This window comes from Cupressus sempervirens, chromosome 7, assembly GCF_028749045.1.
Source record: "Cupressus sempervirens isolate cs-2001-9-10 chromosome 7, ASM2874904v1, whole genome shotgun sequence".
In the NCBI taxonomy this organism is placed as follows: Eukaryota; Viridiplantae; Streptophyta; class Pinopsida; order Cupressales; family Cupressaceae; genus Cupressus; species Cupressus sempervirens.
In genome coordinates, this window is record NC_143124.1 from 649,660,876 (window position 1) to 649,675,137 (window position 14,262).

General features: G+C 36.3%; 1 protein-coding gene across 1 annotated transcript in view; it reads right to left on the reverse strand.

Annotated features, from left to right (window-relative positions):
* The window catches only part of LOC149548343 (Putative N-acetyl-gamma-glutamyl-phosphate reductase), a 139,239-nt gene extending 125,535 nt beyond the window's left edge, over window positions 1-13,704 (reverse strand). The window contains exons 1-3 of the mRNA XM_089792419.1: window positions 13,449-13,704; window positions 13,232-13,292; window positions 12,910-13,071 (exon numbers count right to left, since the gene is read on the reverse strand). Coding sequence (XP_089648545.1) covers window positions 12,910-13,071; window positions 13,232-13,288 — 219 coding nt within the window. The 5' untranslated portion in view covers window positions 13,289-13,292; window positions 13,449-13,704. The remainder of the gene's footprint in view (window positions 1-12,909; window positions 13,072-13,231; window positions 13,293-13,448) is intronic.
* Between the last annotated feature and the right edge of the window lie 558 nt (window positions 13,705-14,262).

Here is a 14,262-nt window from a genome sequence, read left to right on the forward strand (position 1 = left end):
TATAGCTACTAAAGAAGTAAGGCTATCGTTGTTGTGGTCTTCATCATCACTTCTTTATGCGACTGGTCCATTGGAGTGAAAATTACACGAGGAATCACTAACTACAGGACTTCATGGTTGTGGCAGGAATTTGTGAAGGATTGAACTACAGGCTACAAGAACTCTCTATTGGCCTCTAAGTATAATACAAGTTGGGCACTTGATCCAAGAAGAATAAATATATATTTATGTTTTACATTCTGACTATAGTGTCTGATCTAACTGCTCCAGCTACTTGTGAAAAGTAATTCAAAATAGTTTGATTCAGATTTTTACATTGATCAACATTATTAATAGTATTTCAAGGCAGCAAGCAAGTTTATTTCAAACAGGTTATTACAATAGCGATCTACAGAGGAAGTGTGTATCAAATTCGGGTAGTTTTTGGTCCTTTGAAAATAGAACAATGGAATATCTAAAAAACAATGTCTTTTTAGAGGAATTTAACAATACATTCAATAGCGCTCAACAAAGAGACCTGCAGAAAGAGAAAGATTTTGGTTGGTTGTACGTGTTTAGGTCGCAATTAGAACACATGGAATCCTCAAATGATGTTCTCTCCAAATTGGAAGAGATAGAAACATATTTGACTAGGATAGAGCCGACAGAGGGTAGGCTCTTAAATTGGGCTTTACAACCTTCAATGGTGACCTTGGTCCAGCCTAGGTTCATGGAGCATCCAGATAAACGGGTTAGCCTTGTGGTTGCTTCTTGTCTCAATGAGATTATGCGAATAACATCTCCTACAATAGCCTACAATGATGTGGTGTTGAAGAAAGTTTTGCAAATGATAGTGAAGAACTTGAAGGGTTTACAAGTTAAAAGAATCCCTATGAGGCAGGAACAAATTTGCTTGACATGTGAGGACACTAGTAGACCCGATCCTGTTTGTGAGAATCGTAATAATGAAGAGGAGGCCAACAAAATTTAGACCAGCACAAGGAAAAATGTAGATAAGATGATTTCAGTTGTGCATAAGGAACATACAAATTTTTATGTTGGTGATTTGGAGGTTAGCTTTGACAAACATATTGATGAGGCTAGTTATACTCGAAGTAATAGCATGTTGGAGTCTTTGTATTATGAGTCTTTATGTACAAATGATAGCAACACTTTTGCCTTTACATGCAAATCAAAGGAACAAGGGAATGGAGGCCTATAATCTTGAGTGGTGTGATGATTCATATGTTTCTTATACACATTATATAAATTTAGAAGAACAATCCAAGATGACACTGCAAGACGATGAGTTGTTTCAACATAACACAAACGAGATACATGCCTTAAAGAACCAGCTGAAGGTTAGTGAAGACATAGTTGTAGTTGTGGCATCTTTAGTATGTTATGACAGTATTCACAGGATGGTTGAGGATCTCTATAGGAAGGCTCAAAAGGAAATGGAAAAAGATTGGCTTGCTGCTGATTTGCAAGTAGTCAAAACAGCCCTTGAATCTATGAAATCAAATTATTTATGTTTGTTTTCCGACAAGGATTATATTCTTAAGGTTGTTGGAATATATGTTGATCAGTTGAGTAAAGGAAAGAATGAGATTATACAGCTCAACAGGGAGCTTAAGTATGCTCATGAGGCATTGGATGATACACAAATTGCTCTTCATGAAGCAGAAAATCAGGTTAGGGTCACAAATCATACTAGGGAGCAAGTGAGTAAAGAGAGGTAGGAGTTTTTCCAAGAAGTAATTGATGAACTTGATAGCATTCAACAAACTTGTGACTTGGATAGTTGTCCCAAGAGACCAAGTACCAAAACTTCATATCACATTCAGCTTGTAGACAACCCTTTGTTTGAAATAGATGCTGATTGGATAATGGAGAATCCGCTATTTGAGTCCAATTATGGCACACTCATTGATTTTGGTCAAGTTCCGGATTGATAATTGTTGCAACCAAGAGGTCGTTGCCTTGACAGAGGGACATAACGTTGATTACAAATCAGCCTTGGATAGAGATGTGGCGAGCAGTATACATAGAGTGCATGGAGTGAGAGGGGCAGCATTGTGGCAATTGAGCAGCTGGGGTACTCCACCCACTATGGTCACAAAGCAGCAAAATAATACAGATAGTTGGGAAGGTGGATGGTCTTTTTGTTCATGGGATCCAAGAGGAACATTCCCGTGGTTCATAATGTTTCCAAGAGTTGGTTCGCACACAGTTGAGTTCCCACAATTATTTGGCCACAGTGGTGCTTGTGATCTCAATTGGAGTAAGATTCTCAGTCGGATGGGGGGTCTTCTTGTATATGATGGTAGCGCACGTCAGGTTGTTCCGGTTGAACATGCACATGGGATGGTTGGGATCCAGGTGTTGACCATATGTATCTATGTTATTTTGAGGATTTTGTTGTAGTTCTACACAGTTTGAGACTGGATGCAATGATGATCACAGTTGTATGGCCTACAAATGCAGCAATACTTCATAGATTAACATGGGATCCAGGGATCTAGTTGATGGAAGGGTTGCATTTTGCCACCTTGCTTCGCAGTGTGGCAGGATTTGTTTTCAAATTGGGCTACAGAGCTACCTGCAGATTCATATGGGATCCTAAAACTAATTACTTGAGGACAAGCAATCTCGAGGAGGAAAGATTTGTAATGTCCCCTTTTTGGGACATTAGGAAATTTAAAGACATTCATATAATATTAAAATTGACTATGAGAACGTGAATTAAAATTATAAAAGGTCAATTTAATATTATAAAGTGGGCTAAAAGTGACAAGGAGGGATAAGACGAAAAAACAGGAAGGGAGTCGAAGAGTCACAGCTTTGAGGATTAAAAGGAGAGAGACTCATTCATTCGGATTATGCATGGTTTTATGATTCAAATTTCAGCCTCTCTTAAGAGATTTATTTGGAAAGCTTCAACTTTCATCCAGCGTGAGGATGTAACCCATCGTGCCGGTAGATAGTGGACACAAACCCATTGTCCATGGAGACGTCACATCAGGTGTCTCGCGTGTACTTACAGGTTATTTTCTTAGTATTTCAATCTGGCTGTAAAACTGTGTTTAAAATTGGATTTTGAATGTTAGTTATTGCATTGCTAAGGTATAATGCAATAACATATTTTAAGGTACTTTATGAGAATTTACTGGTTTATATTGTTGGTCTATAATGCATCTTCATATGTTTATGTTCTAGAGATTATCTTGAGATAAAAATCGAGTTAATATCCATTTGGGATATTTCATTAGTTTAGTTGAATCTGCTAAGTCTGTACTCTCCCTCTGAATCTATGAAGGTGGATCCGGATCAACCATATCTCATGGCTAGTTCGCTCAAGCCTCTGCTCTTCTTGGTTCGATTGGGATTGTGATGGATCGCCTTCCCCCCTTTTTGTTCTCCTTCAATACCCCCACTTACCTCCTTTCCTCCAAGCACGAGCTGAATGAGCATGTCAGGCTCAACATCTATAGACAATATATTATCATGACATGGAGCAACCCTCCAAGGAGGGTCCTTTCGAAGATGGCTTCCTACTCAGAGCACTACATGGATATCTAGGACGAGGTCATTGTGCACCCTTCGTACCTCATATGTCAGTGGACTCATGCCTTCCACATCTCTTTGGGGTCTTTCAGAGTGGGCTCCCATCGGTTACACATAAAGACTGATAACTAGATTGATAGAGAGGATAGGATTTGTGGCCTCTACCACCTTAGGGAGGTGCAATCTAAGATCCATTTTGTTTTTCGTTGTCTAATCTACTATAAGATCAAAAGGATACTTTACTACTTGTTCGCAGAGAGTCAGTCCCTCTCCTCATGTTTCAAATACACCGACCATTGATGTCTTGTGCTTTATCTCCAAGAGGCCATGCGGCTTTGGGATCACACTTTGCAGTTTCATTTTCCTTCGAGACAAACTTCAAACCAGCTTATCGCATCCTTCTTCACTCTTGTGACTCATACTCGAGGAATGAAGCAGTCAATTGGCCCTCCTTTGAGCCACAACATATCTATGAGGCCTTACAAGGGACACACTCGACAAGCATCAGCATCAGCATCAAACTATCTCTAGCGGATCTTCGAGACGGTCTGGGGCACTCTCTCGTCCCGAACCATGTCCTTCAGTTTTGGACTACTTATCTTCTATAAAAAGTATTTAGTCTTTCTTTGTTTTGTTCTTTGCTTTCTTTCTTGTTTGTTCCTTCTGCGAACACCGTTTGGTGCTACCGCTTCTGGTTGTTGCCTTCTTGTACTTCCAATCCCTTAGACCATTGTGGTCTCTTGTTGGACATTACTAAATTTATCTTATCTTATATCTTGATGATGCTCAAAGTCTTCTCTATCGGATTCCATTTAGAATCTATTGATTTTTTACAAGCTACATCTTCATCAAAAGAAACATTCCTGCTGATTTCAATTTGTTTTTTACCTAGAATGGAGATTTTGTATGCTTTTGAAGAATCATTATAGCCAACAAAGATACATTTCCTTCCTTAAGGTTCTAACTTTCTTTTCTCTTTTGGAACATGAATATAAACAAGGCATCCAAAGACTCTGAAATAACTAATGTTTGGTTTGATACTTGTGAAAGCTTCTTCCAGAGTCATGTTGTCTAGAATCTAATGAGGGCTACGATTTTGGATATGAACTATTGTCCTACAAGCCTTAGTTCATAAAAAAAGTTTGAAGGCTTTGATCATGAATCATAGCCTTTGTTGCCTCAACAATTGTCCAATTCTTTCTTTCAGTTACACCATTTTGTTGAGGATTATAAGAGACACATAATACCCTCCTAATCCTAGCTTCAACACAAAAGTTATGAAAGATACAAGAAACATTTTCTCCTCCATTATCAGATCTAAGAATCTGAATCCTTTTATTAGATAGGTTTTCAACAAGTGCTTTATATTCTTTGAACAGGGACAAGCACTTCATTAGGAATTTGAATCAGAGGCAAAAGAAGTAATCTCCAATATGAAACTGAGATAAAAGAGGACGAAAGAAGGCAGTGAAAACTTGATCTTTATTACTGCTATAACTTCAACACCCCCAAAGCCATTTCTACACCATGTCCAAGAGGAATGTCTACTACAATCCTCTAACTCAGCGGCTTGCACCTGCTTTCCCAATCTTACCTCATCTCCCAAACAACGCATACCATCTTGCAGAATTGGGTGGTCATAAGTGGGTTCCTCAGCTCTTCTACGTAATGGCCCTCTAGTCCTAAGAGCCATTGGGGTCAACTATTGGACAGCCTACTTACCTAGACCTTTGAGACTCCTTTTTTCTTACACCTTGGGCCTTCCTTTCAAGATGGGTTTCAAATCAATCAGACATTCACTTATTTGTCATCATAGGAAACATAGTTATCAGCATTGATATTGGTATATGACAATCAACATATCTTATATAGACTTGAGCATTATTCATTATATAAATAAGCAACATCATTTATCTAATAATCATGATGGACAAGCATGTTAACATAATAAATATACCAATGAGTATGAGTTTGATGACAGGGTCTAAAATGTTTAAGTTCTGCTGTAACTCGTATGCTGGAACTGGTATTTATTTCCTCTTTGGTTGCTGCCACCACTATTGGAACAATTCCTTTTTGTTATGCAATCTGACTATTGCTTGTGTGATATCTGATTCTGTTATTTCTGATGAAGTATTTTGAGTTATGCTTGATTCGATATGATTAGAAGAGTGATGGTTAAGTGATTGTTGATTAAATGATTGATGAGCAATGATGTAAATGAGTGCTCGTTTGATATATTGGTGAATTGAATATATGCTATTTTGATAGAGTGGTTTGCTAATTGATTGTTTGCTTGATCTGATAAATGATGATTGCTTTTCTGGATTTATGAGTGATGATTCATATAGGATCCTTGAATGATTAGGATAATAACTTTTATACGTCATTGGTGAAAGGATCGGCACAGTAACTTGAGTCCCCACCCTCCTTGCTGCCCTTTGAGAGTAACCAATTTATTTCCAGTTGATATCCCTTGAATCTCCTCCTCAAACAAATCCTTCTTCCCTTAATATCTTCCAATGTAAGGGGGAAGTCACATCTCTTCGTAATTTCTGCCCTTTGAAAGAGTCACAACCTTTCACAATAAGTACCCTAGGGAAGAGTACAACCCTTCATAATTTGTGCCCTTTGAAAGAGTCACAACCTTTCACAATTAGCGCCCTTTGAAAGAGAACAACCTTTCATAGTTTCTGCCCTCTTGAAATAGTCTCTTCCTTATTTACTTTCCATTCCTTTATTAATCCTATCTTGATTCACATGCTTCTTTCTGATTCATTCCGTCATCCATTAAATCTTTCTTGATTCACATCTTCAAACTGTCTTTTCTTAATAATTCTCCTTTCAATTTGCATTTACTTTCCTTCTCAATTTGCATCCACTGTGATATCCTCCCCTGATTTGAACTTTGACTTGCAGAAATTTAACTTAAGGAATATTGTCAAACACTTTGTATGCAAACTCATAAAGCTGATTTCCTCAATAAATTGCTTTCCAATGAGTAGATTTACGAACAACTATGAAGTGACATTAAAATGCATAATACACATCATAACATTTTCACAAACACTTGGCACACATTCAATAGTATATGAAAAATCTGGAAACTCTTTCAATCTGCTAATAAAGGGTGATTTTTAAATGTAGATGTGCACTTACAGCTGCCTTAAAGGCTGCAACAACTATTCAGACTTGTATTCAACAATTATTATGCAAAATATCAAAATTTGTCAGAAGAAACCTGGAATTAGTGGCCATAGTATTTTGCAGATGTAGTCGGCCAGCCCTCCAAACTTCTAATCAGCCGGAAAAACAAGTAAACTTGATACCAATACTGTTCACGCCGTACTGTAGCAAAATACTGTCATGTCGACTGTAGCAAAATACTGTTCATGCGGCACTATAGCAATAACTAACTTCAGATCTGCACCTCAAACCCTTGTAAATTTCTTTATGCAAATGCCCCAAATGAAACCCAGTGTGTTTCCTGAAGTGAAAACACCCTTGATCCTCCTGACTGTGTCTTCCAACAGCGAAGAGAATGGTAGCAAAGAGGGATTCTGTCCTCCAAGCCCGATAATCAGATATCCAGCAACATAACATTAATCTTCATCCAAGCATACAAAAAAAAAGCTCTTCCATTTCTTTTATAGTGTTCTCACAAGAGCTCAATCCTTCGTTTTCTCAATGTGGGATAAAACATAACTCCCTTTATGTACCTTATGTCTCCAATGTGTTATAAAAATAAAGGGAACTCTTTTAATTTAAATATTTCCCACAAACTATAGTCTATGCATTAATAAAGTTAAATATTTAAATTTAACTTTATAAAATGGCTTTATCAATGCATAACAAATCTTATCAATGATAAATAAGTCTTCCTGTCGATTTTAAACAATTACCATCGACATACCACTGTGACTGAATGTCCGGCCATGTCCAAGATGACTTACTATAAATAGTAAGTATGCCCAAAGTTGCCTCAGAACCCCTCAGAAAGACCTGCAACTGAAACTGTGTAGGCCAAATGGCCTCTAAGCCCCTTTAATGTCCTAGTTAGCCTACGGGACTGTGGGGAAATAGGCTAACGACAACATCATGCTATGAATGCTAGAAAGGGGACATTACATCCGCATATTCTTTTATATCCACCTAGTCTTCTTGGAATTTTGCTACAAACTCTTCTTACATTTATGCCTTCAACCTTTGATATAAACTCTTATTCCCCGCTCCTTTCAAATGCGCTTCACAATTTCTTGATATATCTTCCCAAGGAAGGTGACTTCATGAATGAGCACAGTAACCTCTCAGAATGATGTATCTTCAATAACAAAGAAAACTTTTAACATTGATGGCTGCTTCAACAATAATTGCGAGTGACTAATTCAGTGGCTTTCATAATATAATTGCTGCACATTACTATAGTATGTTAACCTTTATCTCTATTCATTAATTTGTCATTGATGCTTGCTACTTATATCTGCTTGTATGTCTGGTGTTGCATCCAAAAACAATATTTCATCCCCTTCCATGTCCCTTTCAAATGAACTATCCTCCCTTTTTATCTTAAGTTGACGGAATCACAGCGCTTCATTGCATTCCTCTTGACCTCAATTAATCTTAATTATCTTGTAATTATGATACTATATTTTATTAATATTCATTTATTTATTTATTTTAGTATTTTATTTTGATTTTTTAATTAATTTTTAACACAAAAGGCAAAAGGCCTATATATATATATATATATATATATATATATATAGATATAGATAGATTTTTTAATTAATTTTTAACACAAAAGGCAAAAGGCAAAAGGCATATATATATATATATATATATATATATATATATATAAAGAAGTTTACATTGCAAAGGACTTTACTGTGTACAAAATAAATCCAACTAAGCCAAACACAAAACATTAGTGTACTTCTCAACCCATATAAGATAAAAACTGAAACTAACATTAAACTCGGCTACATGTGTGCCACATCACTAAGTTGATACCTCTGACACTAAAGCATAGAACCGGTACAAACAACAACTAAAAACAGATCGGATCATCTTCAAAAAAGCAACGAAGCAGTAACATTGAAAACAAAATATTTTAATTTTATTATTATTTAATTATTAAATCTTATTTCAGAAAGGAGGCATAACAAGCGTATTGTTTGTGACTGTCAATGCAACATCATACAAAGTATATTGCAGATATTAAGGTTTTTTTTATAAATTACCAAGTCTTCAAGGTTAGAAAAATACCCTATTCACAACACCTAATGCTACAAGTACCTCAAGGTACCCACACTTATAGATCTAACTGCAGGGCACCAAGTGGCACAAGACTTCGCATATATAGTCTTGCCACCAATAACTTCCATAGGCTCTACCATCTGGGATCAACCAGCGGTAATAGCCTTAGCATACATACCAATCTGGCACCATTACAATGAAATTCACAACTCCAAGTCACCCCACCCCAGATAAGATTTTTTTTTACTTTGTACAGGCAATTTTCCAATCATAAGGTACTTTTGTGACAATCTAACACCGATTTTAAAACCATGAATATTTTGTCATCTAGTGTTAATGACATTGGCACCTTATTTCCCCAACTTGCTCCTCTGCAATGAACTTTTGTTTTTGGTTTTATGAAAAATAGTACTATATTTACTCTATATTTAGATTCAGGAGAGTGTGTTTTCTCGATTTAATGCAATTATTCAGACACTTCTGATTTTTAAAGTTTCAGGTATTTAATCTTCAAGTGCCTCATCCTTATTCATTCATTTTGGCTCCATTTTTTTAGCATTTTTTGAGAATTTTTTTAAGTCTGGGAAAAAATTTCAAGATCTTCATAGTTGTGAACATGGTTTTAGATGTTGCTCTTAAGATTTGCCAAAAATTCTAGATTCTTAAAATTGTTGCTAGGTAGTTCTCATTTTCAGAACTTTAAGGGCTTATTTTGAGCTTGTATAACAACAATCTGGTGCAACTTTTTGATGTGTCTAACTTTCATGCAATTTTCATTTGTGTAGTCTGATCTATCTCATTCTATCACAAATCATACTTTCGACATTGTAGATTCTAAAGGCATTAAAACCAATTGTACTTGTACTACATATAAAGTGCCAAATTATTTTTGCTAGGGGTTTAAAAACAAAAAACAGTTGAGGGGGATTTCAAGGCACAATTTAAGTGCTGATTGTCAATTTTAGTCCCCGTCTTTGTTGTCCTAATGAAAAAAATCTAACTCCCAACTCTGCATAATAATCACACATGGAAATTATAGATGCAACAACTACTACAATCTAAGGGTCTATGGTATATATTGATCGACAGACCACCAAAATCTACTAAGGGCATTAAAAAATTTGCATGCAGAATCAGATTTGACAAAGTCATGGGCTTGATTGGATTGCAAGTTCCAAATAGCTTGTTTTGTATTGAGAAGTGTACAACACCAAAGAAGGTAAGAATAAATTGCATGATCTATTTGGTACTTCATGAGCATCCCACCGTTAAGGATTTCCTTTCAAAGCTCAAGATGTTATTGACACTATTGAAGGCTTGCAAAAAGAATCAAATAGATGAACAAATTCAGATATTTTATTTTGTCTAAATTAATGAGTCATTTTCTAGTCTTCTCTTCTACCTTTTGATCAACTATGAATGCCCTGAGATGTGATTTAAGATGTAAACATTTGGGTTTTTTTGTGAGAGTCTTACTAAGGAAGAAGCTAAACTTGTACTATAAGACATTCTTCTTAGTTATTAGAGTCTAGCATGTGTAGCTCAATCTTCCAAAGGCAACTAGAAATAAAATGAAGATGCAAGGGATTCTACAATCATCCAATCAACGCCCTTGTTACAATCATTAATTACAAGAGATCCTACAGCACAAACACCCTCTCCAACTAAATGAAGTAAGATGCAGACATAGTCTCCACTAGATTGAAGAATCCCTTCCTTCAACAACACCAAAATATAGCAGTGTCATACATATGGTTGTGTATTAATCTCTATGCCTTCCCTAAAATCTGCCACAAACTATTCAACCTAATGAATTTTGTTAAAATCCTTAGAGCATTGTTCGCTGTATCCCCGCAACACAAGGTGTAACAGATCATTTGTGGATCAGCATGTCATGTCCCATTTTCAAATAATTAAAAAATAATAATCTTTGCTAAGGCAGGCAGGCCCAAGAAAGTGAAGTTTCGGAAAAAGGGGGTTAATCTTTGGAAACCGTTGGATTAATAAATGAAAATTATTATTAAAATATGTTTCATTAACCTCTCTTGGACGTGAGTTACAGTTATGCCCTCTTTTAAAGGGTTTTGGAGGCATTTTTGGGCACATTCCAGAACTTGATTTTTGCTGATTCTTTGTTATTCTTCAGAGGCTGCCAAACCTGTGGAGAAGGAGACCCAAGAACGGGAGTTTGCAGGTTTCCAGGGAGACCCAAGAACGGGAGTTTGCAGGTTTCCAGGAAGGCTAAGAATGGGAGTTTGAAGCCATTCCATGTGCATACTCATACAGAGTTTGCCTTTGTGCTGAACAGTGCAGATTTGTGAGTTTCCGGGTGTATTTTTGTAAGAGTTTGGTGTTTCCGGTTGAGTATTTCATATCAGTTTTGGTTGCTGCTGTATTTTATACTTTAAGCTGTTAAAATAGAGCTGAATATATATATTGGGACGTGATTAAACTTCTGAGATAGATTATTAGTGTTCTTGTGGTGTTTCCGGGCATATTTTGTGCTATTTCGGGAGCCCGATGAGCATAGTTTTGGTCCTACATTTTCGAGCTCTTGTGTAAAGGCTATACGGATCTGGAAATGTCAATTTGTAGGCTGTTATGCTGCTGAAAGTTCTGTAAAAATTTCCATTTTCAGATTCATTAATAATTTGTGAAGTTGTAAAGCTTTTAGCACTATTTTCAACATACCCGATTTGGGGTTTCTTGAGGAATTTGGTGGATCTTTGGGATATTAGCTGTTTGATTTTAAAGATCTGATTAGAGGTTGGAAATATCATGAAAAATCAGAAAAGGGACATTTCTCATATTGATGAGTGAGCAGTGCCTAATGCTTATTCATCTAACTATGATGGTGCTACACCTATTTATCATCCATGCAACCTTCATCTCCTTCAATGGTAAATCAACCTTTGCATACGTTTTTCCCCATTGTTATATTAATCTTGTTCTTGATTTTGTTTTACCACAAGGCACATATGATGGAACTAATTTGCATGCCTCTACAAAAGCCTGCTTGAAATAAAATGAGATCATGTAACATGAAATGAAATACTATTGGCAAAAAAAAAATTGCCAATAGCATGATCCATCTACTGTCTAACCTGATCTTTGAAATTATTGCTAATCCATGGCCTTTCCTTTCTCAAACTTCCAGGGATGAAAATAACAATCTGGATATCCTTGAGGAAGATGCAGATAAGATAGAGATGACCATATTGTACAACTTATTATTTCTACTCTCTTAAAATGTCAACACGTTATGAGGCCTAACCCCTTCAAAAAGTAACAGTTAACAATTACACGTATGGCATGTGAAATCAACACTCATAAAAGGTTGCCCTTCCATCCAAGACTGCAAAAGTTGTATTCTCCATCCTGTATGATGGACTGGACTTGTTAAATTACTCCTCGGCATTTTGGCCAGCAGCTTGAAATGGCGATCAAGTGGCAAAGCACTCCCAAGTGATGTTCAGTTCAGCTGGCTTGACTATTCTCACTTCCTTCCCCTACTACTTTTCCGTTTTCACTGCAAAAAATTATTTTAGTTATTGCGAGGAGGAAGCTTTTACTGTATTCTCATGTTCGACAAGTTTAAACCATATTCTTGTGATTTAATAATGGATCCTCACGTGCGCCATCAAACCTGCGTTATTTGATCACAAGTGAACCTACCTATAATATTACAACCTCATAACTCCTAATGGATTCCGACCGGTCATTGAACTCATTTTATGCGAGTCTAAGCTGAGCCTCCGGACTATTCTTTATTTGAATATGGATCCCCGTATACTCCATTAATCCTGATTAATCTACCTGGTTCACTGTAGACCACAGTTGAAACTACATATAATCATAATACCACAACACTCGCACAGGATTAATGACCGCTTATTCAACGTATTTCATCGGAATGCACCGTAAGCATCGGGACTACGCTCTTGATTTATAAAATATACATTTTCGGGAAATTTATCAATTGCGGAATCTATTTATTTCAAAAGTGCAAAGATTTAGGTATAAATGAACAACAAAAACCCTGAACACAACGAGCATAAAATAAAAAACGGAACAAAATCACAGCTGACGATTAAGAAATTGACGTACCTCTGAACCAGTGTAGCCGCTGGCCCCGAGAACTCCCACGCGAACAACTTCGCCCGCTTTGTCTTCCGCATGCCTCGCCCATTCTGACTTCCTCGGAGACGAAGCTACAGAAGCTCTGATACATTTGCGTAGGCTTCTTCCCTTCGACCTGCCTCCTCCATCCTGCAATTCAGACCAACCAAATAGCACCACCAGTCATAAGACATTCAAATTCATTGCAAGCACTTAGTTCGATTAAGAATAACAGAATTTCCAATTCCAAAGTTACGCTTTGTTCAACTCAATACAATGTCTTAAGCGAGAGAAATCTGCAGAGAAATACATTGGAAAAGGCCTTCGAGGCCAACGAGACCGATTTGGCTGCAGCAATAGTTTCCATGACTCTGAAAGATAAGCAAGAATTAGTATTAAGATCTTCTAAACAAGATCTAAAGAAATGTGGCTTCCTGATATAGGTATTTCTTTTTTCAATTATTTTCCCCTTTTCTAGATACCTATCTATTTGGAATTAGATTCGAGATGCTTATGGGCAATCATACCTGTTCGCGAGAGGAAGCGGCAACCAGTGAAGTACAGAGGTGCAACAAAAAATTTAAAAACAACTCCGATTATGAATTTTACATTTGATTTAGTCAGTATATTCTTTTGTACTAAAGTCTGATTCAAAATGGCAAGGTAGTCTTCAGATATATCACTCAAAAATACACATAAACGCGAGCAATAGAATGTTCAAAGAGTTCAGAGAGTATGTCCTGTCGCAAGCTTGTGGAGCATTGTAGCGAATGTATTTGTGTCCATCGGTATGTAATTTTTATTGTTTTATATAGAAAATTATATTGAATTTTGATTGTATAATTTGTTATCGTAATTAGAATATTATTCAGTGAGAATCCAGAAATAATATTATATTTTAAATTTTGGATTGTTGTAATTTTATGCTTTGAATGTTTTGGATTTTTGTTTTTTTTTGGTGTTTTCTCACATAAATAGTGTGATTGGTTGAGAAAGGGGAGATTTTAGAAAGGTTTAAGGGAAGATTTTAGAAAGGTTACTAAGATTATTGAATAGTTTCTAAATTCAATAAGTGTAATATTTAGTTTATATCAATAATCTATTTGGCAACGGGAATACAAGTGGAATAGGCATATGTAAATTCTTAAAATTTTGAATTTTTCATTTGGATGCACCAAATCGGAATTGGAATACGAAGTAAAATAGGAATATGTAATCCAATTTTGGCCCAAAAATGAGGTTTTGCAATTCCACCCAAATAGGTGGAATTGGAATACGTATTCCTATTCCAGTTTTATTTATTTTAGAAAACATAAATTTTTGGGTCCGTGAATTGCCCAT